This window comes from Rhinichthys klamathensis, unplaced genomic scaffold (genome assembly GCF_029890125.1).
Source record: "Rhinichthys klamathensis goyatoka isolate OS25496 unplaced genomic scaffold, OSU_Roscu_1.1 h1tg000076l_1, whole genome shotgun sequence".
Lineage (NCBI taxonomy): Eukaryota > Metazoa > Chordata > Actinopteri > Cypriniformes > Leuciscidae > Rhinichthys > Rhinichthys klamathensis.
Window position 1 is genome coordinate 4,790,519 of NW_026606618.1, and position 27,300 is coordinate 4,817,818.

A 27,300-nucleotide genomic window follows, 5' to 3' on the forward strand; every position below is an offset into this window, starting at 1 on the left:
TTCAACAGAACAAAGAAACTCATACAGGTTTAGAACAAAATAAGCGTGAGTAAGCAATGACAGAATTTTTATTTTTGGATGAACCCTTTAATTGAAAATGTGTATGACCATGTTTATGCTATTATTTGTTTTACTTGAATAACTATGCTTAAGAAATTAGTATGTATATTTAAATATAAATAGTTGAAGAAACTACATTTCTAATTTAGTTTAATGCACTTTAATGCTATTTTATAATGTCATAATGTGCATATAAATGTGGAGTGTGTATTCTATAACCAAGATCCAAATTAAAACCAATGATTAGGTTAAGCTAAATATGAATATTTTATTGGCAAAAACCATACACATACTTAAAGACTTTTCAAATGTAAATTAAACCACAATAACCATTTACATTTACAAAATTATATTCCATAAACAGATGGAAAATATTCATTCCCAAAATGGGAATGAAGCTACTGTGAAATAACAAAATTAACCCACAAATTCTCTCCAATTCTTTCCTATTTGCTTGTACTACTCTTATATTGTTTACACTTCTGTAACAAATCCTAAACCACATTCTGCTGAAACCATATTCATGTCCCCACATATTACCATCACAATATTTCATACAACAGCCTCTTGACTGAACCTCATAATTGTGTAATGTGCTTGAGCCCTCGTCTTTGAGGAGGTGGAGTGGATCAAAGCTGATAAAAACACTTCAAACAGAAAATGCACTGTTACATTTTAGCGTGGCCTCCCTGAACTACCACATGTCCTTTCTTCATTTTTATTTGGTCAACTAAAGAAAGAAAGAATTTAATTCCCTTAATAACACCTTGGATGTGTCATTTTTGTGAGTATAGTTACTTTCCATGAAATAAGAGGCTCAAAATCTTTAAAAATAAGGTAGGCAATTTTTTTCATAAACACTTTTTGTTACTCTCTTTACATCCTGATAGCAATCAATAATAGAAGTGGTCTAAATATATATATATATATATATATTTTTCATATATCTTCTGTGGGAGTCTGTGGAAGACCAAAAAATTGGTCTGAATGCAATGATACAATGTCCTACTTGCCTGTCAACATATGTATTTCCATACCTCCATGCCCCTGCTCGCACAGACATCACACGTCATCAGCCTGTTCCGTAAGACTATGCAGAGTTGTAGACAGACAGCGCCACAAACAAACAGCAGCCGCCTTTTACAGTTCCTTCTGAACCAAAACAATGAGCTTATGCTGCGTTCACGCCATCCCGTAACCGTAATTACAAGATGGCAACCCGTGATGTTCTTCCAGTCAGCAGTCAGGTGGTACGCTTTGCAGACTCTGCTCTGGCTCTTTTGAAAAACACTCTGAAGGGAGGGTGGGATGCAATGCTTTCAAAGCTAGCTTGCTATTGCTAGCCTCTCCGAAATGGCCTACCCTACCTTTAACTGTCCTGCAGTACCCCTTAAAAAATGTTGAGGCATTGCATCTTTTCCCATTTAATTTTCATCTTCTAGCTTTCTAAAAATCAAAATCAAAACCTATTTAGAGGCAAATAGTGCACCTTCAAAACAGCAACTACATGTGAATCTTTTTTTCATCCAAAATAAGAAAGTGTCCAAAACCGTCTCAAAATGGTTTAACTATCATTTATCAAAATGTATAAGTAAACAAAATATAAAAGGGAAAGAATTTGAACAATTCAGCAACACTTTCATTCCCAAACCATACACTTTCCAGGTGTGCAGGTAAAATAAAATAAAAAGAACGAAACAACCCCCCTATGAAATTAAAAACAAAATGAAAAAAAAAACAAGTTTTACTACTTTTCCAGTTCACTATCAGAGGCCCAGAAGCCCTGACCTTGTCCTTAATGTGCCCTCGGTTGTTGGCGTGGTCTGACGTAGGTGGTACTGGATTAGAGAGAGGTCTCCAGGCTGTGAAGGGGGCTTCCAGGAGTTGGAGGAAGGACAGTTTTTGCTAGATCTTTGTGGTGATGGTAACCCCTGTTGTCGGTTGCATTATTGTTCTGATTAGGGGAGGATAAAACTAGAGGCAGTGGGGAAGGAACCGTGTTGCGTTTAGTAGGTGCATCCTCCTCAGGGTCGGTGTCATCGATGAGGGGGATGGATGGCTCTGAATCCTCGATACGGAACTCTGGGTGGCTCATGAAGTTGTGAATGGAGCTGCGAGACTCCGGCGTCTCCAGGCCGTCATAAGGGGACATGGTGTCCCGGAAAGCATTAACCACACGGATCTGAAGAAAAAGCACCAAAACCCAATGGAAATCAGAGGTCAGTGAACTCAGATAGCGAAACAACATAACCCTCCACCACCACCAACAACAACAACATCCCCAATTGGGTGTTTCTTTAACCAATGACACTTTCTGCACTGCAGGTTTAAAATATCAATTTGATGTTTGAGGTCAGTACGATTTTTTCATATTTTTGAAAGAAGTCTCTTAGGCTCACCAAGACTGCATTTATTTTTATCAAAAATACAAACAAAAAAACCCTGATTTCTTCTATTTTAAAATGCAATTTATTCCTCTGATGCAAAGCTGAATTTTCAGCATCATTACTCCAGTCTTCAGTGTCACATGATCATTCAGAAATCATTCTAATATGCTGATTTTTGTGTTCAATAATCATTTTTATTATAAGCAATTTTTTTAAGGATTCTTTGATAAATAAAAAATCAATCAATTATTTGTCAACTAACCATATCAAACAGTATACATATATTAGATAAGTATTATTTAAATTAAATTCCACTACAGTGTCATTTATGCCACACCTCAAAATGATGTATTGTTTTTAATATCCTTCTGTGATGGATTACATTTTAAGTCTCAGGTGTCCCCAGAATGTGTCTGTGAAGTTTCAGCTCAAAATAGCCCAGAGATCATTTACCATGTGGTAAATACCCATTTTTAAGTGGAAGCAAAAACGTGCTGTTTTCGTGCATGTATCTTTAAATGCAAATGAGTTGCTGCTCCCCATCCAGAATAGTACTGTGCCTTTCCAGCTCGTGCCTCGAATACTCTGACAAAAACTAACAAAACATCTGTTTGGTTTTGATTATAATCTCAAGCTCACGTGACATTGCAGTTCTTCGTCATCATGAAAGTTCATTATTAGAATGCGTTTTAAAGCCATATCAGTTTAAACTTCTGATAATCTTCTGAGCGCACAGAAAACTGACTGTCACACAGCAAGTCGCGTGAGTATTAAACTAATTCCTCTTTCGCGTCTTATTGCGCTTAAACTAACAAATACACACAAGGTTTGTCTGTGAACCTAAAAAGCAGGGAAATGGAGTGGATGGAATTTTACCACAATAGGGTGGTTGTGTACACATAATTATGTTAAAAAATATATATATAAAAGTGAATTTTGCATAATAGGTTAAACATTTTTGGAATAAAATGGAAAATTGACCTAAGGCTCATTTCATAGCTAGCATTTTATTTATCTTAAATACACAAATATTTTCATATTTTGTACATAATTTGTACACAATTACAGCTTGATTGGCAATGACAAACAATTAAAATATTCTGCTCACAATCTCTCACTGACACCGTTGTGTTTATAACACAGAAACTTAAAAAAAACCTATTAGGGGAACAGCTGTTGAATCTGGTTGAAATTGTGAATTTTGTGTCCTTTTTTTATTTTTGAAAAAATAACTTTCACAATATTTTTTCTTTTAGATTATAGGTCTTTAACTTGTAATCATTTTTATGATAGATTTTATATTTTAAGATTGAGAGTCTAGGACAGGGATAAAAACAAAATCTATGCATAGAAGGCATCTGAAAAGTAGAAGAAAGTATCAGTTTTGTGACCTTTGTGAGTATACAGTATGTGACCTTTATATATGAAAAATATTCTGTTAGCTTTAATAAAAAAATGTAATACTGGGACGTAAAAGTGCCTGAAGTTGAAGAAACATATTGATAAAAATACAAAACAAAGGAGTGAAAACTTTATTCAGTACCTGTGTCTGAATTCTGTTGAGACCCCTACACCACAAAACCTGCCCCCTTCTCATCTCCATCTCAGCATGGTCGATTTCATCCATGTCTTCCATCTCCTCCAGCTCATCCTCAGAGATCTCCTCCTTCTGAGTGCCATGACCTGCTGTCATCAGGAACTTCAGGCGACTTGTGGGAATGGTGGTAACCAACTGTCAGAAGTCATAGGGGTTTTGGTGAGGAAAACAATACATTTCAACCAGTAATCATGTCAAAGTTCAGCAGGAGTTGTTGTATAGTAATTGATTGGTTGTATTGTGCATGTGTGGTTTCTTTAAGAAAAATTCAAACAAACAAACAAAAAAGTCAGCAGGAGTTTAAATGCTTTAAAAGGCCTACCTGCCCCCAAAGAAGAGAGCCAAAACCGATGAAAACACACCACATCCACTGCTCAACAGAGAGACCTACACAGCTAAAAGGCTTCCCTCCAAACTGCACGATTACAATCTAAAAAACACAACCATGTTGGAATTCAGAACAATTGTTGATAATTGACGCAGGCTTTTAGAGATTAAAATGCGACGTACCTGGATAACAAAGGTCCCGAATACGATGGTGCAGAAGATCATGTTTTTGAAGATGCCCTCAAAAACGTTTCTCTCACCGTGAATCTTTCGAGCGTTAATCTCGTTGAAGAGCTGCATCATCACGAAGGTGTTGAAGACGATGGTGTAGTGCTCTGAAGGAGGAGCGTGAAGAGGAGCGTTCCTTCCGCTGTCAATATCGAATATCTGCTCACCTGTGAGAAAGGGAAAGTCAGAGATATATTAGCCGGTTTCCTCCAATTGGATGCGCTAAATATTTCGATATTTATATTTGCTCACCAGCAAACAGCAGTGTGAAGATGATGGTTAGCTGATAAACAGCATGTCCAAGGATGTTCTTCATCATAGTGCGGGAAATAAGGGGCTTGTTGCGGCCGTACGGTTTGCGCAACAGTAAAGCCTCATTGGGAGGCTCCGTCGCTAGAGCTAGTGATGCAAACGTGTCCATGATCAAATTCACCCACAGCATCTGTACAGCTTTGAGTGGGGAGTCCTGTGTACAAAAAGCAAAAAAGTTTAAGGGAAATAATGAAGTGGTACAAGAAATATAGACAGAAGAAAGAAGGAGCAGTACCTGTGTAATACAGGCTCCAGTGAACGCCACGATGACAGCCACCACGTTAACGGTCAGCTGAAACTGGAGGAACTTGGAGATACTGTCATAGACGTTCCTCCCCCACATCACTGCCTTCACAATGCTGCTAAAGTTATCATCTGTCAGGATAATGTCTGATGCTTCTTTGGCCACATCTGTACCAGCAATGCCCTACAAATGACACATCACTGTCAAAATGTATTAATTTACTCAACATTCATTCAATGTTCAACATTCATTCATTTTCCAAGTAAGCTTGTTCATGCTAATTTTGCGATATTGCATTTCAAATGAAAGTGACTTTTGTGCAAGTGACTTCATACACTATTGACAATGGACAAGGATTTTTTTTTTTGCCCAGGGAAATTTTTGTCTAATTGAATGTGACTTGTGACCACTGAATATGGTTTAATGTGCCCACACAGTGATTATCCTGGGGAATTTTCATTTGCGCTTATTTCCCCATAAGTAAACATTTTGCTCTATTGGGACACATCGGATGAAACACTGCTTCATTTGCTCATTATTTTTGCAATATTCAGATTAAATTCGCAACATGGATTGAAACAGTGAGATTGTTTCTTTTTTCATTTGTCGTAACTTCAGTTTTCATTTGAAATTGTTAGGTCAGTTACGGTGATGTGCTAGTCAGTTGTTTAAAACTGAAAAATCATACCATCGCAAATCCAACATCAGCTTTTTTTAGCGCAGGGCCATCATTGGTTCCGTCTCCAGTGACAGCAACTACTTGTCTCTGTTCAACGACGGTGCTATCAATTATACCTTGAAGAAACAGCAAAACATTTCAAATGCAGTCAGACTGTAATACGCACCACAAGTATTAGCAACAGTCCTGTTTTAAAATTGATTACCTTTGACCAATGTATGCTTATCAGTTGGAGAAGATCTTGCAAGTACGCGCAGTTTGGGCCAGACCTTGTCCAAGCGCTCCTGCTCAATCTGAATAGACGATGAGGCCTTTAATGTCAACCTTTTATTTGAATGAAAAATGATCAAGAACTTTTTTTGACCACCTCACCTCTCCCAGCTCATTGCGTATCCGCCTGTTAAACTCTTTGCCTTCAAGGCACAAGAAGTCGTCACCGGTGTGGATAATGCCACACTTGGTTGCGATAGCTCGAGCGGTGTTAATGTTATCTCCTGTGACCATGCGCACAGTGATACCTGCTCTCTGGCACTTCTTAATAGCATCTGGGACCTGTGGAGATTATACCACCCAGGGTTTAGGTGTTAACAAACACATGCTGACTCACAGTAATGAGCACTTCAGCACGTCCTTGCTTTGTTTTCACTATCAAATGCACATTTTCCATGTATGAAAGTGGATGGAATAGGATTAAGGGTCATGTGAGAAATTACCTCCGGTCGAACAGGATCCTCAATGCCCACCACACAAATGCAGGTGAGACCAGTCAGGATATCGGCCTCATCATCCCAATCAGGCTCTCCATCTGAAACAGGGAAGTCCCTGTAGGCGAGGCAGATGGTCCTCAAGCCCTCAGAGGCCATGGGCTCAATCACCTTTTTCACCATGTCATCCCGATCAGTGGGCTTGAAGACTCTGGCATCGCCATTGGTTGACAGGACTTTACAGCACCTGGGGAAATATTAAAGATTATAACTTGTAAGTTAATGATACAAGTACGTAGTCTCGCGTTCAAACCAATTAGTATTACTAAGCTTTCGTTTGTGACATCATCATTTTCATTTCTTTCATTGCAAATGTATTTACAGTCATTTTTGCTCCATTTATTGCATTCTAGGTAAATACAAGTGTTGATTTCTTTCAAAAACATAGAAATATCTAAAACCGCGGTCACATTTAGCAGGCTAAATTAAGTCATTTCAACAGGAATCAGCAATATCTGTAATATTCCAAAAGGGTGAAGCATTTCCCCATGCTGATCCAAGTTTTTTTCCATATTTTCTTCCATATGAATGGTGCTTTGTGCATCTATTGACAACAGACAATGGACCTTTTTTGCCAGTTAATTTCACCAACATTTTGGTAATGTGACTGTGCCTTTAGTTTTTCCAAACTATTAAATGCTCCGTCTCTTCCAGGAAAACTGGATCAAAAATAATGATGACTCACCCTGAACTATACAGATTTTTGTCCACTCAAATGCTGTATTGAGAATGCTTCTCCCCCCTAATAATACCACCTGTAACCATCTAGCAGGTAGCAAATAATCTCAAAATCATTCTCATCTGAAATATTAAATGCGTACTTACTTTTTCAGGAGGATTTCTGACGCTCCTTTGCTGAACATACGGTAACTTCCATCTGAATTTTTAAGGATGGTACTCATGGATTTCCTGACTGAGTTAAATGTGTATACTTTGTACAGTTTTTCCTCCGGATATTCACAGCGAATGGCTTGGTAATCTTTCCGTAAATCAGTGGTAAACCCTAGCAAGGCACATTCAGTTTTGTTCCCAACTTGTCGCGGCAGACCACCCTCTTTCTCAGCAGCCTAGACAGAAAAAATGGATTTATAAAAATCATGAAACCAAGTCTAAACTAACAAAAAAGAGCTTAAATCATATAAATGATGACAAAAAAAAAGTTTGAATGTAGTGTGGTCCAAAAGTCTGAAACCACATTGATTTATCTTTAAATAAATAATATATATATATATATATATAGACATGAATTAGAAATAAAGGATATGACATAAAATGAAGAAATTAATTAAATATAGTATAATATACATAAAATGAAGACATTTTTATATAATATATTATACTATATTATATTTAATCTATTATACTAACTTGTGACACTGATTATTTTACAGAAGCTTGTGGAGTTCACGCAGCTCATGTGTTGGTGCCATTAAATCAAAATGGGGCATAATTAAAGTCACTCAAATTTCTATACTAAGTGATAATATAATTTGTAATAAAACAAATATGCAAATTAGAATAATTTTCTCCTGTGGTCACATTTTTGGGGATTCCACTGTATATTTAAAAGTATTTTGATGATAACTGCTGGTCTTTGAGGACTCTCTCACACAAACACACATTCATGCAAAATATTGTTTCTTACCATTATTTTTGAAGTATACGCACAGTTAACACTGATGCCTGTGACGAGCAGATTCATGATGTTGCCAGGAATCATATCAGGATCTGGGACCTTCCTGTAGTGTCTGTCTCCAATATACACCTGAACCACTGTCATTCTGTTCATGGTAAGGGTGCCCGTTTTATCAGAGCAAATCGCAGTGGCGTTGCCCATCGTCTCGCAAGCATCCAGATGTCTCACTAGGTTGTTGTCCTTCATCATTTTCTACAGATAATGGCATAGATGACTTTACTTCAGTACAAGTACCTTTTGTATGTACAAGTTTGTAATTAAAGTTCTGCAAAACATGAACCACATACTTTTACAGAATAGGCCAATGAGATGGTGACGGCAAGGGGTAAACCCTCAGGCACGGCAACAACCAGCACAGTGACACCGATGATGAAGAACTTGACAAAGAACTGGATGTAGATGGGAGTGCATTCTTTGATCCACGGAAGCCCCTGGATCCAGAAAGTGTCCACCAAAAAGAACACGATAAGAATGAGGACTGTGATGCCTGACATTAAGAGACCTGGAAGAAGAAGAATAAAAAAAAACAGGCACATGCACATCACCTCTATGAGTTGTGAAACAAGGCAACACATATAAATTGGACCAAAAATAATCTTAGTATCTTGCAAATTTGAAGAAATCACAGATTTATGTTTTTTTTTTTTTACCTGCTTTCCCAATTTGTACAGCTAGTTTAGTAAGCTTCCCTTGAAGTACCGATTTCTCTTTCTTTGGTATCTTGGTTTTTTTCTGCTCTTCTTCTGTTCCATCATCACTGTTGAGGGGCTCCATCTCCACTGTGCCTCCATCCTTCTCTGAATGAGGCAGAAACCAAAAAGTGAAGTTTAAAACTATGCAAGTGCATGTAATCGAACTGTTACTGAACTAAAATGATTTGTCATGTAACCTAAAAATGTGATTTTTAAAGTCAAAATGACTTAACCCGAATACATTGCGCTACGTAAATATACTAAATAGCTTCATAATGTAACTGTATGTTAACTTTTTACAGTGTTTATTAACTTTTCTATTTTAATATATTTAGGGCCTGAGCACCGATGGTGTGAGGACCCTATTGGAATTGCTCCGTTTTTTAAATGATGTTTTGTTAACAAAGTTCGGGAGGAGCACGTTCAGATAATTAACACGGGTGGAGAGCACTCAGCAATCAACGATAAGAGGTGTATATATATTCAGCAGTCTCACCTCAATCCATTGACAGTTTAGCAGCATCCCTCCACCACCCCTTCTCCACTCTTCTAGTCCTAACCATTTACATACGGGGCGGGGAGTACTCTGGGTTCGGGCCGAATTACGAGCTCGGAGCCCTCCCCCCGGACAACACGCCAAATACGCATTAAACTTTACTCCCTCTAATTGTATGTAAGTGTGAACTCGTGAAAATGTAATTTATACCTGTAATGGCAAAGCTAAATTTTCAGCATAATTACTCCAGTCTTCAATTTCACATGATCTTTCTGAAATAATTCTAATATGCTGATTTGTTGCTCAAGAAACATTTCTTAGTATTACCAATGTTGAAAACAGTTGTTCTGCTTAATACTTTTGTGTAAACTGTGACACATTGTTTACTGTGGAGACCTACAGTATGTGTCTGCCTGTGTGTGTTTGTATGTGGACAAGAGGAAAAAGTAGAGCTGTAAGGCCAAAGGCGCTAATCTTCTTACTGCTAATCATATCAGTCTTCTTACTGCAAAAGAGCAACTATTGACTGAACAATGTCAGTGACTGCTACTTCCTGTAACTAATTTTCCTGTAGTGGTTCTCAACTGGTTTTGTCATACAAAAGTGAAAATGTCCTTAATATTAAATGCGGGATTTTCCCCCCTAAACCAGTTCAGCGGAAATCCCGCAACGCAGCCGATTCTAAAGATTTCATTGGTCATGTTAATCACTGTACTGATTGCCTACTAAACCAAACACTGATCCCTAAACCTACCCGTCACTGTAACCTTAACCAATGAAATTAACTGCAGGGCGGGATTTACGCTGAACTGGGGGGGGTAATGTCACGCCAAACATTAAAATGCATTAATATCATCACTGCATAGGCCCATCAAAATGACTTTGTGACAATGAGGTCATGTCATCTACCTAATTTGACTAGATTTATCCAAGTGGCAGATGAATTTGCACCAAAAAATACTGTTTCATTGGTTTGATTGATCAACAACCAAAGATAAATAAAGCAATGTCTGATTAAATGGTTAGTCGCATTTTATCATTTGCATTTAGCAGTGTTTTTGCCAGCTGTCAAAATCTGCAACCCATCAGAACAGACTTGCGGCACATTTATGTCACGACCCACCAGCTGAGAACCACTGATCTAAAGGAAATGCTATGATCTACGATTACAGCATATGTGCTCATACACACCTTTCTTTTTATCTGTTGCATCTGGCTTTTTGTCTGAAAAGTGACATGGATCAATCACATATTTGTGATATTTATAGATACAGATCATTTGGAGATGATGTGAGGTTTTAGTCATGTATGTTTAAAATGATGTATCTACACAGTTCCTGGCCAACATTTCAAAATAAATGCATTTCAAACTTCTAAACTCGGTTAGAAAAGAATCGATACTTGAGGAATTATTTTGGAAATGCATTTCAGTAACTCATCTTGAGCAACATACTTTTCTTTTTATCTTTCTTCTCCTTCTTCTTCCTCTCTTTTTCTTTCTTTTTCTCCTCCTTCTCCCTCTTTTTCTCCTCCTTCTCCCTCTTTTTCCTCTCCTTCTCTTCTTTTTTCTCCTCATCGTCATCATCATCATCATCATCATCATCTCCGCCTCCGAGCAGAGTGAAGATGATTCCCGTCTGAGAGTTCACCCCCACTGCAATGACCAGCATTTTTCCGGAGCCCTCCATCACATGCGTGCCTGAGCAAACAGGATAAAAATGGACATGTATATAGGGATCTGAGTATTGCAATGGCAAAACTGCATCAGTCTTGACCTTTAGAATTGTACGATTATTGTCACTTCAAGAAAAGCAGAGGAAAAACCTGAAAGAAGCATAGGGTCTTTGTCCAGAGTTTTTTTGACATGGTCTGACTCTCCAGTGAGGGAGCTCTCATCAATTTTCAGATCGTTGCCTTGGATTAGTACACCGTCAGCAGGAAGGAGGTCACCTGCAAGCACAAAGGACAGATGGTGTCGTCTGAGACACAACAGACAGATGTTTGCAAGCCAAAAGAGAGGTTTTAAACGAGCAAGACCGATGCAAACCAAAACGCAAGAACAAAAAACAGACTAATGCAAAAAACCTGTATTTTATATACTTTAATATTATTTTTTAAAGGAATAGTTCATCCAAAAAAGATGATTTTGTCATCCTCGTGTTGTTCCAAACCAGTATGCAGCTTGTTTCCCCTTCATACAGCTCTTTTCATACAACGACAATTTAAAGAACCACAAAACCAGTTCACACGACTCTATTGAAGTTATAGGTCTGTGTGAGAATCAAACTGAAATGTCATTTACTGATAATATTGACTTCCCTTGAACCTTTCATCTAGCACTTTCACATGCAGAATTAAAAAAAAAAAGTCTTTTTTTTAAGCTTGACAGATATGGTCACCATAACCAGTCACTTTATGGCTAGAGCTGTATAAATATTCTTCAAAACTTCCATCTAACAGCATGTGAGTTTAAAGCAACACGAGGGTTGAGCAAATAATGAAATCTTGAATACATACTAAAAAATATGTCTGACTCATTCTTAATTGTAATATATAAAAAACAGTTTTGAATCTTAAGGGAGTCCATCATTTTACCATATTTTACTTGTGCGATGTCTCCAACCACAATCTCGGATACAAGAATCTGAATGACTTGACCGCCTCGAAGCACAGTAAACCTCTGCTCTTGTTCGATGCGGCTCTGCAGTCCTCGGAATTGTTTTTCTTTGCTCCAATCGTTGAATGCCGTGACAAGAACCACACAAACGACGGACAAGAGGATGGCAGCACCCTCAATCCAGCCCGCATCTGCCTCACCCTCGTCCTCAGCTCCTCCAGCCGCCCTACCACAGTCTGCACCAATGTGAAAGCAACTGTAAGAAATAGCTACAATGGCAACTTGTGTATATAAGTCTTAGATTATAAGACTAGATATATTTTAAACGCACACTACCTTTCAAAAGTTTGGGGGTTTTTTTTGCAAGAAATTAATACTTTTATTCAGCAATTCAATTCAGTTGTGACAGTTCAGCAGTTCAGTTCAGTAGTGACTTTTATAATGTTACAAAAGATTTCTAGTTCAAATAAATGCTGTTTTTCTTTTACTTTCTACTCTTCAAAAATGTATCACTGTTTCCACAATAATATTAAGCAGCACAACTGTTTTTTATCATTGATAATAATAAAGCAATTCAGCATATCAGAATGATTTCTGAAGGATCATGTGACACTAAAGAAGACTAGAGCAATAATGCTGAAAATTCAGCTTTGGATCACAGGAATAAATTAAAATAGAAAACAGCTATGTTAAATTGTAATAATATTTCACAATATTACAGTTTTTACTGTATTTTTTTATCCAATAAATGCAGATGGTGAGCATAATAGACCTCTTTCAAATCCAAAACATTAAAAAATCTTACAGACTCCAAACTTTTGATTAGTGTATATAAGTCTGAAGTGTTAATTTAGGAGAATTTCAGGTACTTTAGTTGCATGTACAGCATAAGCAGGGTCCAAATTTAACATTGAGAGACTGACTCATCTTGAATATGATGCTGCAACTGACCCATTGCATGTCACAAACATGCAAGAAAATAATTGATGTTGACCCATGTTTTTTCAAATAAAAATATTACAACATATTTGGGGCCAGCGCAAAAACTACTGTCAGGATTTAGTAAATACCCACAGTGAAAAATCAGCGATGAAATGGTGTGGACACGGTCATTTTTACACCTGACCTTATTGCATATGCATTTGTAGGACTTTCCTTTTTTTCCGCAATATTTATGGGAGGAGAGTATTTAAATGAATCATGCAACATGATTTACTAAGGTTTGCGGTATTCAATTCACTGGTATTTGAACGATTATTTAACGCATTCTTTGCCTGTGTTGTTAGTAGATCACACACACCCGATTATCATCAGCTCTGCTTGTTTGAGACCCTATGCGAATTTGTCTGTGTCAGTAAATAGCATGCAGAAATTTCCACTCCCATTGGTGTTTTTACGGGATTGCAGTCTCACGTTAATCTGGCCCATGGAAGGCAATTTCATAGATTTTGCACCTTGTTTATAAGTAAAGGATGCCATGCTGAAAATCTGGCATTGCCGTTAAACAATAAAAGGTGTGTTTTGCATGGTACCAGAATGGGAAACGGTAATGCGGGTGGACCAGCTACGCCAGCTCAGTTTTGATTGAGAAGAGCATGACTACGTTGGTTCACTAGCTATATCAGCACTAAACCAGCTCTAATCAGCATAAACCAGCATAAACCAGCCTGGACCAAAATGGAATTTATGCTGGATTTTTCAGCAGGGTATGCAGGACTTTACTGCTAAATGCAGAGCAGGGCTCAGATAAAAGTATTTTTGAAAATATTTTTTTGCTAAAACCAGAAGCCCTGGGTGAGCTGAATACATAATAGCACTACGTCACCTTCAGGCCATGTTACAATTTCAAATTCATTGTTATTCCAGAGTACCACTGAGCAAGAGAAACAGAGGAATATTATTCATTGCAAGCCTAAAAGCCCTACGATACTCACATTCTCTCTCGCCATCAGGAGGTTTATAGAAGGAAAGGCCTAAGGATATTATGGCTGCAACTTCCAAAATAATTAGAGTCACATCCTGCAATGCTTCCCACACCAACTGAAGGAATGTTTTGGGCTTTTTAGGTGGTATAAAATTCTTTCCAAATTCTTCTTTTCTTCTTGCAATGTCATCAGAATGACCACTTAATCCTAGACAAAGAGAAAGAGCAGGGTAAGATTACTTATGCATTACTATTACAGAAAACAATAATGTATAGATAATAAAAATGTTGTGGTGGATTTTAAGGGCAAATAACCACAACAAATATTGTATTTATAATATTGTATTGTAACAATTTCTTGGTTCTGATTCCAAGGTTATGGTTATGGTTGGGAAGGTTATGGTTCTGATTGTAAAAATATTATACCACCATTACAGTCAAAGAGGATTTTCTAATTGCATAATTTAACACCCCTGCATTGTTCAAAGATGAAGAGATTTCTGAAAGGTTTCTTAGTAAGATAATGTTTGAATCAGATTTGACTTTTAGATGACCTAAATATCTATAAATCACACCTTATGGGGTATCTATGGCTACATTCACACTGTCAGTCCATATCTGATTATTTGTGTATCCGAATCTGATCTAAAATTATCGACTGTCCACATTGTGTATTGCAACTGTTCAGATCCGAATTTTGTCCTATGCCACTCCTTTATTTTCCGGAAAAGCTGCATCGGTTTCTATGGCAATGGCCTTGTCCTAAATGGCACACTTCATATGCACTTTCGGTCTTGTGGACTTACAATGGCTGCCGCGTGCACGTGCGCGTATCCCATTTGTCATTTTAGGTTTCAAAAGGGTGTGAACGCCCCCCTTTGCGGTTGATAGGCACCCTTGATGCACACTTTTGCAGAGACTTGTAAGAAGACTGCGAGTGTTTAAGGTGCCATTTGGGACAGGGCCAATGATGTTGCATTGGTAGGTATATGCATGGAGGGGTTTGCAATACAAATGTTGTCTTATTTACAAAATGACAATGTGTAGATGCAACGCTGGACTACTGTGTCTTATGAGGGAGTGGCAGAAACGTACAAGGCTGGTATGCGTGGCTTTATATTCCAAAAATTGTATGTGGACTGACAGTCTGAATGAGGCTGAGGTTAATATGTACTAAGTTTGCAATGATAAATCATTTTGTAAAATGACGGATGGATCAAGTTGAGTGAATAAGTCAATCCTCAAACTTGGGACTTATTCTAGTTCTATTTTCCAATGCTTGAGAAATTGAATTGGATTTGGAGAGGGTTTATATTTTGTTTTGTTTTTCATTTTAAACATAATGGATTCCAAAACATATCAAGCCAACCCCTGCGCAAGCAAGAGCACAGCCTGAACACTAACACAGTGTAATCCCTCTCCTCCTGCCCTTGCTCAATTGCAAAACGCTAGTCCTCTGTCCCCTCAAAGGTTTACCCACTGTTGGCAAGGGCAAAAATGAATGTAAACCCTATGCAGCAGAGCAGCGGCCAGTGAGATTAGCGTGAAGCGGAGCAATGAAGAGCCTGCCTTGGTTTGAGGTGAGTGGGATTACATGAGGTAAACTGATCTGGTCCCACCTGTCACAACTACAACTGTCTGTTATGGCTCATGACAAAGCTAAATATGTCAGCAGACTCAGCACAGAGCAGTAAGCCAGTGCAAATCGAACCAGACAATATAGATGGATGACAAGATAAATCGGACTTAATGCACCAATAATCAAGATCAGGTTGTTACAAGAGAGTCTTTCAAAACAGAAAGGTTGTGTATTTATAATGCACATAAAAAATCTTAAATGAAAGAATCACAAGAGTAGTTGTAAACATATTTCACTGGAATTATCAAGGGAAACATAAGCTTATCATGGTGTAAGACAAATGATTGGAGTTGAGTTTGTTGGAATATTATGAAAACGGATTGGTCTAAACTAAGCACAGAAGGAGACGAATAAAAAGGTGAAATGTACAAACTGGAAAGCGACTGTAAAATCTAAGACGACATGGTCAGTTTGATAACCATGATGATTAAGTGACAAATGCCAGATGCCACTTGCTAAGCAAGAAAGGCAATCATTTCCAGTGCAGTGGTTAAACTATTTGAACTGACTGACACATAATAACTGAGATTTAACTACAAGTGTAAGGGCGGTTAATTAAACTTTTTAAATATTGTTATTCATTATAGCTTTGATTCCTAACCATGGGCACTTAGAAAGACACTTAGAAAAACAGACATAATGACTAAAATGTTAGGGTTGTCAATCATTTGAAATTTCATTGACACTTTGCAATAAGGTCCCATTAGTTCATGTCAGTTAATACATAAACTAACATAAAAATAACAATTAGCAAAAAATACAAATGTTCATTGTCCATTAAAAAATATTAACACCAGATACAACTTTTGATTTTAATAATGTATTAGTAAATGCTGAATTTTACATTAAATTATAAATGCTAAAAGTATTTTCATTGTTACTGTTAGTTGATGTTAACTAATGTTAACAAATTAAACATTGTAAAGTTTTACCAAAATAATCACTATTATCGTGATTTTTTCATTTCCTTTTCTATGTAATGAAAATTATGTAGGCCTGTGTTATGCATTGTGCATGTTTTATACATTTGTATTGATCACATTAAATTTATGTGACATATCGCAAAATATGCTGCTTGTCGAGTCAATCACAGTATTGTTTTTTATTTAAAAGTGACTTCAATGGTAATGCAAAATGACATAGGCCTATACTGTAAGACATGAGTTAAGGCCAGTTCACACCAAGAACAATAACTATAACAATTACTATATTAGCGTTCACACTAATGCATGATATCGTTCTGTTTATTCTCAGTTTTGTAGCCTGCCGTTTTGAATGCTCACGCTCTTTAAAGCAGGATGGATTCTGATTGGCTGTCAATGTTTTTAAAGTGGTCACCTGGAGACGAACTATATACCTCATTATGGGCTCCATCATCCAAAGGAGATGCTGAGAGAGTCTTAAAAGCTAATATTTTGTCCTTGATCAAACCTATATGGTCCTTGATGACAGCTACAATGCTTACGCACACAGGCAAATGGAAAAAGAAGTCTGAAACGTCTAATTGCTAATTAGCTATTTAACTGACGCATTTATCCAAAGTGTACAGTACACTTGTTACAGAGACAATCTTCCTGGTGGGGCCTGAGGTTAAATGCCTTGCTCAAGAGCGAAATGGTGAGAGGTCATGGATCAGATTCAACCTTTGCTCAGCTCAGATCTATAGTATAATTACCCACCAGACTAAATCAGCCTCAGCGTCACTAAACTATTTGGTTTAATAAGACCTGTGGCTCAGCAGAGCTGAAAGTGATGTTTCTTTCTAGGTATGCATGATATATCGGTACCATATCGGTAACCGGACGATATTAGAGATTTTGTACATTTATCGTATCAGTTGATATTGGATATTTAATTGTGCATGCTTATTTCCTACGCACTGTAATCAAATTTTTTTAAAAGATCAATAAGTCATGGAAACGTGTTTTTCGTGTTTTGACCAATTTCAACTTTGTTTTTAAGTTATACAAGATTCATCTAGGCAATATTTAAAAAATTGAGTTGAAATGACTTAAACAGCAAACCTGACTAGCACAGTAAATGTGACAGTTTTCCAGGTTACCCAAATATAAAGTTATGCACAAAGTGGGCTTGTTTTGGAAATAACAAAAAAGACAATACTATTGTCAATTATTAATGAAATATTTACCCTCTGTTGGTGATGATTTTAACCTGGAGCAGAGTCCTTGAACATCTCCAAAGCACTCCTGAATCTTTTGTAATCCATCTGTCCCTCTGAATTCCATGAGAGAGCGTAGCTCTTTGAGTGTACAGCCAAACTCTCCATCATGATTGGCCTCTGCCCTGTACTTCGACCCACGGAATGAGTTTCTGGCCATGGTCCCGAAGAAGCGCACCAACAAACTGAGGAGAAGTGGCTTCCCCTTGGGCAAGCGGTGACAATATCCAGACTTATTTCCTCAGGGATGCAAAAAGCGACTCTTTTGATGACAAACCAGGTGTAATTCGAATGCCATTTCTACTTGATTTTCTGGTGTATCTTCTCTCATCTTCGTTTGATTGGGGTCACTGAAGGTCAAATCATCAGGTGTGCACCAAGTTACATCTGAAACAAAACCAGAAAGCAAGTTCATTACATGCTCTATCATTCCAATGTCAGCTTTTATGAACATTTAGCTCCTGAAGCCAAATAAAATGTGATTATTCGTGTCCTGTCACAACTGCCAGATCCAGTGATACCACTGTCAATCAACAAAGGAAGTCACATCAAACCATGTGTCACTGTTAAATATGATGTTGATAGGTATACAAAGTGACATTAGGCTTTTGTAATGACCCTTCAGTGGAAAGATCCGTTACGTCTGCTTAAAGAGCGGAATGCTAAAATTAGTTCTGTTACATAAAACTGGCATCTCGTCTAGAAGAGACCTGCCAAAAACAATAGACGTGACTCAAAAGTTCTGTTCAAAATACAGAGTGGGAAATAAAGTTTTAGAGGATATAACTGAATGAACAGATGATCAAACCAGTGTTATTTTAGTCTTATTTATACTATTATAGTTTTCATTAACATTTTGCAAATAGTTTACTTAACAATAATAACTCTGGATTGAACAAACAAACAAATGAACAAACAATTTTCACTGCAAATCAGCAATAAAGTCCGGCATTATTGTAATTGTAAATTATGTTAGGATTTAAAGGCTGTTTGGAGTGACATCTAAAGTCCTCTCAAAGGTCATAGACAACACAATATGTTCTGGTTATCTTGAACAAATCTGCAGTTTAAAGCACCTCATATTTCTTCAGACATTAAATGCTTGTTCGCAATACTACTGGAGTTTCATCTTTACTTTTGATCAGTGTCAAATAAGTCTTTTTCTCAATTAGAGAAGAAAACAACAAAATCCAACCTTGACATGCCAATCAAACGATTGAAATCATTATTTTACAGAAGCGCTAAACTAAAACCCACCGTGACAGTCGACATACTTCAATTCATTATCATTAAACAGACGAAAAAGTATATACTCACAGATTTGTTTCCATTCCTGCAACGAGACAAATGCAGCACCTTGACCAGCACAGTCAGAAGGTGCTGGTTTCAGAGACTGTGTGACTCGCTGTCATGTACAATTACCCCAAACAACATAAAAGTCTCTATTACAAAGCGACATGCCAAAAATGATCCTTTACTTCAAATTATTTGACCTTCAGTTTACAGTCTTGAGGAGCACAGTCTCCATTGGAGGAAATGGCTTGCTGAATGATTATCTTAGGAAAGCTTCTTGCTTAATCTAATTAGACAATCCGTGGCAGTAGTGAGACACACAGCCACGGCTGCTGTGTATATGGAAGAGTATGCACTGTTGAACACAGACAAACACGTTTACTCATTCCTAGATAGTACCCTCAGTTCATTCAGCCTTCTGAGGGAGCCGGATAGAGCCTGGGGCCCAAGAGTTCCTATTAAACAAAGAAGCTTTTATTTGGTACATTTATTTGAATCACAAATAAACTTAAGGGGAATTTCATAAAGAAGGCTGAAAGAACAGCTTGAATGTCACTATTTGAGGTTTTATACACAATCATTTTATGTGACGTCCAAACTGGTATTGTAAGATTATAAAATCTGACTTTTATCCACACACAGCTGCACCTTCTTCAATGTGTCAAACTAAAATCCATATTTATCCATGCTGTGAATGAGAAGTGTGAGTCACATTCATGCATCAGATATGGAATATTACTGTCTAAATGAAGGGAATAAGTGAGAAGTGTTAATGAATGAGCATTTGACAGGAATATCTTGTTATTTTACAGGACTATATATATCTATAACTATATCTAATATGTTCAGTATTGTATATTTTTGCTGTATGACATGAAATATCACATGACTTTCACATAACTCTATCATAATACACTTTGCATAGATAGGCACAATGGCTATAGTCTATGTTGGCAATGGCAATATTTAGACATATGGCAGAAACAAGAATAACTAGTGTTTTAAAACGGCTCAAAATAAAGTATCAAAAGCCTTTAAGGCGTTAAGGGATTTTTATTTGATGTTTACACCCCAGGTTGTCTTTTGCAAAGTGAGTTAATAGTTAGCTTTATCTTAAAGAACTTTTAAAGCAAAATACTTACGTTTTTTGAGTGACAAATGTGTAAACCTATAATAAAAGATAGTGGTATGTACGTTTCGTCGACGTGTGGAAACCTCTCGAGCAGCTAACTGTTGCTATGGTTATCATCACCATCTGTTCGCTAGTGTCTGTGTATATTAACTTTGTGGTTACTTAAACAAAAAAACTTTGCTGAATTGTACATATTTTGAGACCCCCATCAACATTTTGGGTTACACTTTATTTGGTAATACTTTATTTTACAGTTTCCTTGTTACATATGTTACATGTACTTACCATAATAATAACAGTAAATTATGCATAATTACATGCAACTAACCCCTTAACCAAATCCTAATCCTACCCTAACCCTATAGTAATTACTCAGTACTTAAATATATAATTACACTGTAACAATGACACCTTAAAATAAAGTGTAACCCTTTATTTTAAGACGACGTAGTTACATTGTAATTACTCAAATAAGTAGCCTACTCAGTGATATTAATTAACTACACGTCACGTAAAGACTTACGGTTAGGGTTTGGTTTAGGGTTAGTTACTTGTAATTATGCATAATTTACTGTTATTAGTAAGTACATGTGGTAACGTGTAACTACGTCACCTTAAAATAAAGTGTTAACATTACCACATTTTGTTTTGACTACTCCCCACAATTTGCACCCTCAGTGAATGGGATAAAATGTTAATATTATGACATTCATCACCATAAAATTATAAACATATTCTACTATTGGTCTATTTTATTACCATAAAATTATAAACATGAAATGGCCTGAAGACAAATCAAACCTAAAGCTCATGGCCCCCAAGGCAGAAAGCATGATGCAGGCAGTTATGATTATGAAGTCATTGTGCCATCATGCAAAATCCTCATGGCGACACAAACAGCATTGCGCGCAGTAATGGGCCCATATATGATTCTGTGTTGCTTATGAGCATGAAGTTTAGGCTACAAGAAGGAAGAGTAAACGACAGTCTCTCAATCACAGTTCTCATGTATAACTCGACTGACGCACGCGAACTTTGTCAGAAATAGGCCTTAGTATCTAAACATGTAATACTGCTTTACATTAAAATTCATCTGAGAGAAAAAAAAAACATTATTTTTTTCTTCGTTGCATAGCCTAAGTCTGGGGGAATATTTAGAAAGTGACGGAACAGTAATTAATTTTTATAAAGAATCATATTTTGCTGTCAGAAAGTATAAAGCAGAACATAAGGAGGAAATCATAAAAGGCATGCAAAAACAAAGCGGTTTCCACAAGCTAAAATGTTAGGATAACTTCAAACCGTAGCCTGTTTCCACTAATAACCCGAATCTGTTATCGCTTGCCATTTGATAAAAATGTAATTTGGTCCCTAGGTACTGTAATATCTGAAACAATCATTTTATATACCGTATAATAATGCATTTTAATTGTATACATGTGTACTCACTTTGAACCGGTGCGCGTCAGTTCCACTTGGCATCAGTAGTCTCGCGCAGTGGATCTACAACTCGATCCGTAACGACCCGCCCACCGCGCTGGAGTCTGTGGAAGATTTACGTCAGAGGCACGGCTCGGGATTTAACGCAGACTCCCATTGGCCAGGGCTTGTCCCAGGTACAGGTGTCATCCCTTGTTGAAACAGCTGTCATCACCAGCAAACAGCAAAGATAGGGAGATGTGATGGACAAGCGGGCCATGATAAACTTGATGTATTATTATTAGCAACAAGAGGAGGGCCATAGTAGGCCTACAGAATTATCTTATTGAAGGCTTTAGCTCCACTATCCAGCCACATAAAATGAAGACTGAGTGAATTAGTATTTTTGTCTAAAGATTGAGGATAGAGGCTGTTGAAGAATACTATTTATAAAAATAAATCTGAAAATAGTTGGAATGTGTCGTCCCATATAAGCCAAATAATAAGCATATAAAAATCCTCTGTGATATTTATAATGCTATATAGTCTCTTGGGATGTGTTTTTTGTGTGTGTGTTTGGTATGCACCATAAGCGCAGGCGATGCTCCTCGTACGCTGGCACGCGAGCGTTTAACTCCACGGCTCTGTCTCAGGGACGGTAGAGAGCATGACCTCGCTTAAACAGGATTAGCTATAAATAGTTCTGCCTATCCTCTACTCTCGCGACGCGCGCTCCATCGCTAAACCCGCTGCACTGTAGCTCAGGTTTGATTGAGCATCCATCTCTACCTCCACCTTTGCCATATCAACCCCTGGTAAAAAAAAAAAAATAAGGAAAAAAAGATATGTGCTTATTTGAATGTAATATGCACTTGTAGTGTAGGCTACTTCAAAAAATTAACCGTTAAAAAAAGGGACCTGCAGATGGCCTAATATGATTAAAATAAAATGCTACTTAAGTGTACTTAAAGAGAGTATCATGATGTTTCTTAACACACTTAAGCACAGTTTTAAAAAAAAGTGCACTTTGTAATAAGGTCAAATTAAACGTTTAACTTTAAAGTACATTTTGATTAATATTTTAATAATCTTTTGTCATGTTTTAAAGAGGTAGCCTACATGTAGTCTCGCGTAGCCAGACCTTCAGACTGACGGCTGAAGGTCTGGAATTCATAGCAGCTTTCTTTGGCCAAGGCCGGCCCATAAGGCCGTTTGACCGACATGTCAAACAACCAATTACAGTTCGTTTCGTTCAGCGTCACGTTTCGGGGCGTGGAAATGTCCCCACAAACAGACCGGCGTGCAACAAGTCAGTCAGCATAGAAAATCAAAGAAGGAGAAGAAAACTTCAAGAGTCTATGCCGTGAACCTCGCATACTTTTGAGAATCCTACGTTTAGCTGATCTTGATAAATGCTCATTGTCACTCATGTAAACACAACAGTTTTTCTTCCGCAATCACACGTCTGCGCTTTTTTTCCCGGCGGACCGAAAATAAACGCGACACTCGCGCCCCCCGGAAATCCGATAAAATTCAACCAATCAGATGACGACTTCGACATTCCTGAAGTGTTTCCAGTTAAGTGTACCATATGCATCAGACGTTTAGCCAACGTTCCGTGGGCGTGACGTCTGAGGCTGAGACTAGCCTACATGTAACCGCTCCAGTCCTACTCGCCCCGCTCCAAGTGGGACTCGAACTGGCGTCTCCAGCATGGGAGGCGGGCGGACTAACAAGGACGTTAAAGACCGCAGCCTCTAGCATCAGTCACTACAGTGCCTCTTGTGGCCAGGCGAGTGAGGTTCACTCGCACAGCTCTTACTAGCTGGCCTCCGTTACACTCACCCCTCTAAACCTCACTCTCAACCGGGTCACGGCACCAAATGTAATCGGTCCTTGACCTGTTCCGTGCGAGATTTGGCTTGGGAGGCAGGCAGGCTAACAAGGACGCTAAAGACCGCAGCCTCTAGCGTCAGTCGCTACAGTGCCTCTTGAGGCCAGGGGAGTGAGGTTTACATGCACAGCTCTTACTAGTTGGCCTCTGTTACATACACATATTTTGATGTGTTGACCAACATACCAAAGCAGATGTGAAGTAGGCCTACTTGATTATAATTAAGTGTTATTTACATTTAAAGGTACTAAATTGCAAATTCGTCACCACTACTGATCGCTTAAACACCTGGATTAATTCACATTCCTATTTTTTTAAACCCACAAAATCTGCAACATGAGACCAGATTTTTTAGATTTTTCCATAATGGTTAAAAAGTTGGAACAGCTGATCTGAGACTACTTACTATCTTCATCATAACTCCAGTTTGTCATTCCGAACCGGTCGTTCCCCTCCCCCAGCCACGCCTCTGGTAAATTAGAGATCAAGCCAAATGTCTTTCCTGATCCAGGCCCTGCCCTCCCGTATCACCTCAGTGCCGCAATGACGGCCGATGATGTCAAACCCTGCCCACACATGGAGTCGAGTGTGTGCCTGTGCAGCCGGCCATACGGCGTAAAATGATACTAAACGCACAAGGCATGTATGCTTCAACTTTGATGACCATTCACGTACACAACTGCTCGCTGTCACAGGATTACATTGAAGACACACACTCGAGCGAACACACACACACACACGCGCACACACACACGCGCACACACACACACACACACACACACACACACACACACACACACACACACACACACACACACACACACACACACACACACACACACACACACACACACACACACACACACACACACACACACACACACACACACACACACACACACACACACACACACACACACACACACACACACACACACACACACACACACACACACACAGCAGGATTACCAACACAGTTCCACACAGACATAGCAAGATTACAGAAACACATACAACCCCCTCTTCTTCCCCAACACAGGATACAGACTGCTGGATTAGAGAGACACAGATTTACATAGAGGGAAATTACAATACAGTGCATGTCAAAAACTCTCTCAAATGCACTGTTGAGAATAAAAACACATTCATGCTCTAATAAGATTGTATTTATACACCTAAACATGTTAAATACACATCCGTATCTGATCCAGATGTTGATTTTACTGTAAGTACAAAATACCCATTTGAGTGACAGATGCAACACTTTACATAAGGGCCAACGTGATTCTGAAAGACAAGGGCTTGAGGTTTAATTGGCACCGTTGGATCGATCAGCCTCTGTTGGAGTGCTCACATTGAGATATTGAATAGCATCCTTGCACAAACAGAACGTAGAAGACACAAACACACCATTAACCTTACACACTTCATGTGCACACGCGCACGCACAAACACACCGTCACAGAAAAACCTCTCTAATCTTCTCTCAATGGTTTAAAGCCGCTGAAGAAGCTTAATAATTTAAGAGGAAAACAGCATCAGTGCTTTTAAGGACATATGCACAGAGATTAGCCCCCTTGCGCCACGCTGGACAACAAAAGACACCCTTTCACATGACTGAACTGATGATGCAAAATGCATTTTGTTATCAATACGATAAAGTAAAGTGGGCAATATATCGATGTAACAGAGTTTTGCTCGTTCCACTTCCGTATGATGTTCAATATGTGCCAGAAAGGAATCGACTGCTTTTTTACTATAAATTTGTCCATGTCATTGTGTACTTAAAGTCCCCCTGTGAAAATCAACCTTTAATGTTGTTTATGTCTATGTGGTATTTTTAATATGCTTTAAGACAAACCATTTGCAAATGCATAAGTCACACCATTGCTGAGCATTTTCTCCTTACTGTAATACTGCAGTGAACCAAAAACAGTCTCAAAATCACGGTTTTAAATCGCTGGTGTTTCTGACGTCACTAACTACCTTGTAACCAATCACGTCAACGTGTGATCGTCAACAAGTGGATCTCTGAGCTGGTGTGAGTGAGTGGAGGCAGGGCTAATTTGCATTTTCATAGAACTCCGTATAGATTACTAAATAAGGCAAAGGTGTAGAGTTACATTCAAGCTATTTTAAGGCATGAAGACATTGAAGGAAAAAACTTTTAAATATGTAATTTTGGTGATCAAAGATGAGTTTTAAGGGATAAAATTGTTGAGAAATTTATGAAAAATTAGATGTGTATGTTCTTTGTTTATGTCATCTTGTTCTGTCATTTATGAAAGGCTGTTTTGATAAAATTACGGCATTCTGTTTGTGCCAAAAACAAAATCTGTTGGGGTGCTTTTACACAAGCACAAAAGATGTTGATCCAGGAACATGTCTTTATGTCTTTACTTGGCAAAATCAGACCGCGGGTTCACCCCAGGCATTCTAACCACGTGTGAAAACACCCTAAAACATTATGACGGAGCATGAAGATGAAACATAAAGACTATAGTTTTTAGTCTTGTTTTCTCGGGTTGAACATGGTGAATAGGCGCTTGTCGGGTAGAATGTCAATACAGGTTTAACAATATAGACATAGACAAATGCATTGTACAAACCAATCAAACATTTTTTTTTGGGCACAAATGACGTGCCATACTTACACACTTTCCTGCCTTTTAAATGCATCTGAAAGTTTTATGCATTAGCTGCTTGGCAGATCATGCATTAACTGGGCCACATCTCTCTTGTCCAATTAGTTGATGAATTGTATGTTGACACTCCATCTTGACAGGACTTGTTGACTGTTTCTTCATTAGGGAAGAAGTCCCTCTCTATTATTAATAGTTTAGCAGAGGCTTGTAAAGGTCAAATGCATTGGTTGAGATTTCAAACATGATCATCTGGATAGGATACAGTAATAGCACAAGAGCACTGTACTTATTTCAAGTAAATCTGACGTGGAGATGTTACAACCCATTATTATATTAATTATAACCAATCTTACGTCGTGCCTTCGTGTAGAGTGATACAATGTTTTTTTTTTCACTGGGCAAAGGGCATACTTTCATAGACCCAACTATTCTTTAAACTTTTACATTTTAATCTTGTGGAATTTGTGGAAAGATGTACTTTTTCATATCCTAAACACAACGACCATCTGCTTATATTGGGATATCTAATTTCTCCCCTTCACCATTGGGTGCAAATGTGTTGCTTGGTATGTTTTCTATGGGACAAAAGTGGTCATCCTCCAGGTGGCGCATGGCTGAGAACCGCAACCTCAACGAGTGCATTAAAAATCTCAGGACGTTATTATTGGATACCTTTGTTCACTAAAAAGTATAATTGGTTAAATCTATCAATATCCTATGTTAAAAGTTAGCATGCAAAACTGACCCACGAAAAATGATTTTAAAAATCTTCAACTTCGCAAACAACTTTAATTGGTCAATTCTGATCATCGCTGAGAAAAGTAACAGCTGTCACTGGATTGTATTGTCCAGTGGTGCCTGTTATTTTTCTCAGCGCTGTTCGGGATAGACTAATCACAGTTGTTTGTGAATACCGTATGACAAGAATTTAAACCTACTAAAATACTTAAATAGTCTTTTAATCGAAAATACACAGAGAGTAGCTAAAATTATTATTTATACATATTAGAGACAACCTCCGGTCCAATAAGCCACGCCCCGTTTAATGTTAATTCCTTTCTTTGGTCTTTGGTTTG

At 37.9% G+C, this 27,300-nt stretch overlaps 1 protein-coding gene across 3 annotated transcripts; it reads right to left on the reverse strand.

Moving 5' to 3' along the window:
- Positions 1 to 1,636: 1,636 nt before the first annotated feature.
- Positions 1,637 to 21,832, reverse strand: atp2b1b (ATPase plasma membrane Ca2+ transporting 1b). Of its 3 annotated transcripts, none has more exons than XM_056251104.1 (21): positions 21,716 to 21,832; positions 17,812 to 18,228; positions 14,034 to 14,231; positions 12,078 to 12,335; positions 11,307 to 11,432; positions 10,936 to 11,181; positions 10,674 to 10,706; positions 8,945 to 9,091; positions 8,582 to 8,796; positions 8,244 to 8,486; positions 7,424 to 7,665; positions 6,548 to 6,785; positions 6,207 to 6,386; positions 6,040 to 6,127; positions 5,844 to 5,950; positions 5,147 to 5,338; positions 4,852 to 5,065; positions 4,555 to 4,766; positions 4,367 to 4,474; positions 3,991 to 4,179; positions 1,637 to 2,242 (listed from the first exon to the last, which is right to left on the reverse strand). In XM_056251104.1, the coding sequence occupies exons 2-21, from the start codon at positions 17,999 to 18,001 to the stop codon at positions 1,904 to 1,906; spliced, it is 3,765 nt and encodes a 1,254-aa protein (XP_056107079.1). In that variant the 5' UTR covers positions 18,002 to 18,228; positions 21,716 to 21,832; the 3' UTR covers positions 1,637 to 1,903. The 3 variants fall into 3 exon arrangements, with proteins under 3 accessions (XP_056107079.1, XP_056107080.1, XP_056107081.1); XM_056251105.1 differs by lacking the exon at positions 21,716 to 21,832 and adding an exon at positions 19,159 to 19,392; XM_056251106.1 differs by lacking the exon at positions 10,674 to 10,706.
- Positions 21,833 to 27,300: the final 5,468 nt, after the last annotated feature.

What these genes read in the sequence shown, in the direction of transcription:
- atp2b1b (XM_056251104.1), bottom strand. Translation starts at nt 18,001, where the DNA reads ATGGCCAGAAACTCATTCCGTGGGTCGAAGTACAGGGCAGAGGCCAAT. An exon ending in CATTGGCCTATTCTGTAAAA is followed by an intron (nt 8,487 to 8,581) that starts GTATGTGGTTCA and finishes CATTATCTGTAG; the next exon opens with AAAATGATGAAGGACAACAA. An exon ending in AGGATCCTGTTCGACCGGAG is followed by an intron (nt 6,387 to 6,547) that starts GTAATTTCTCAC and finishes TAATCTCCACAG; the next exon opens with GTCCCAGATGCTATTAAGAA.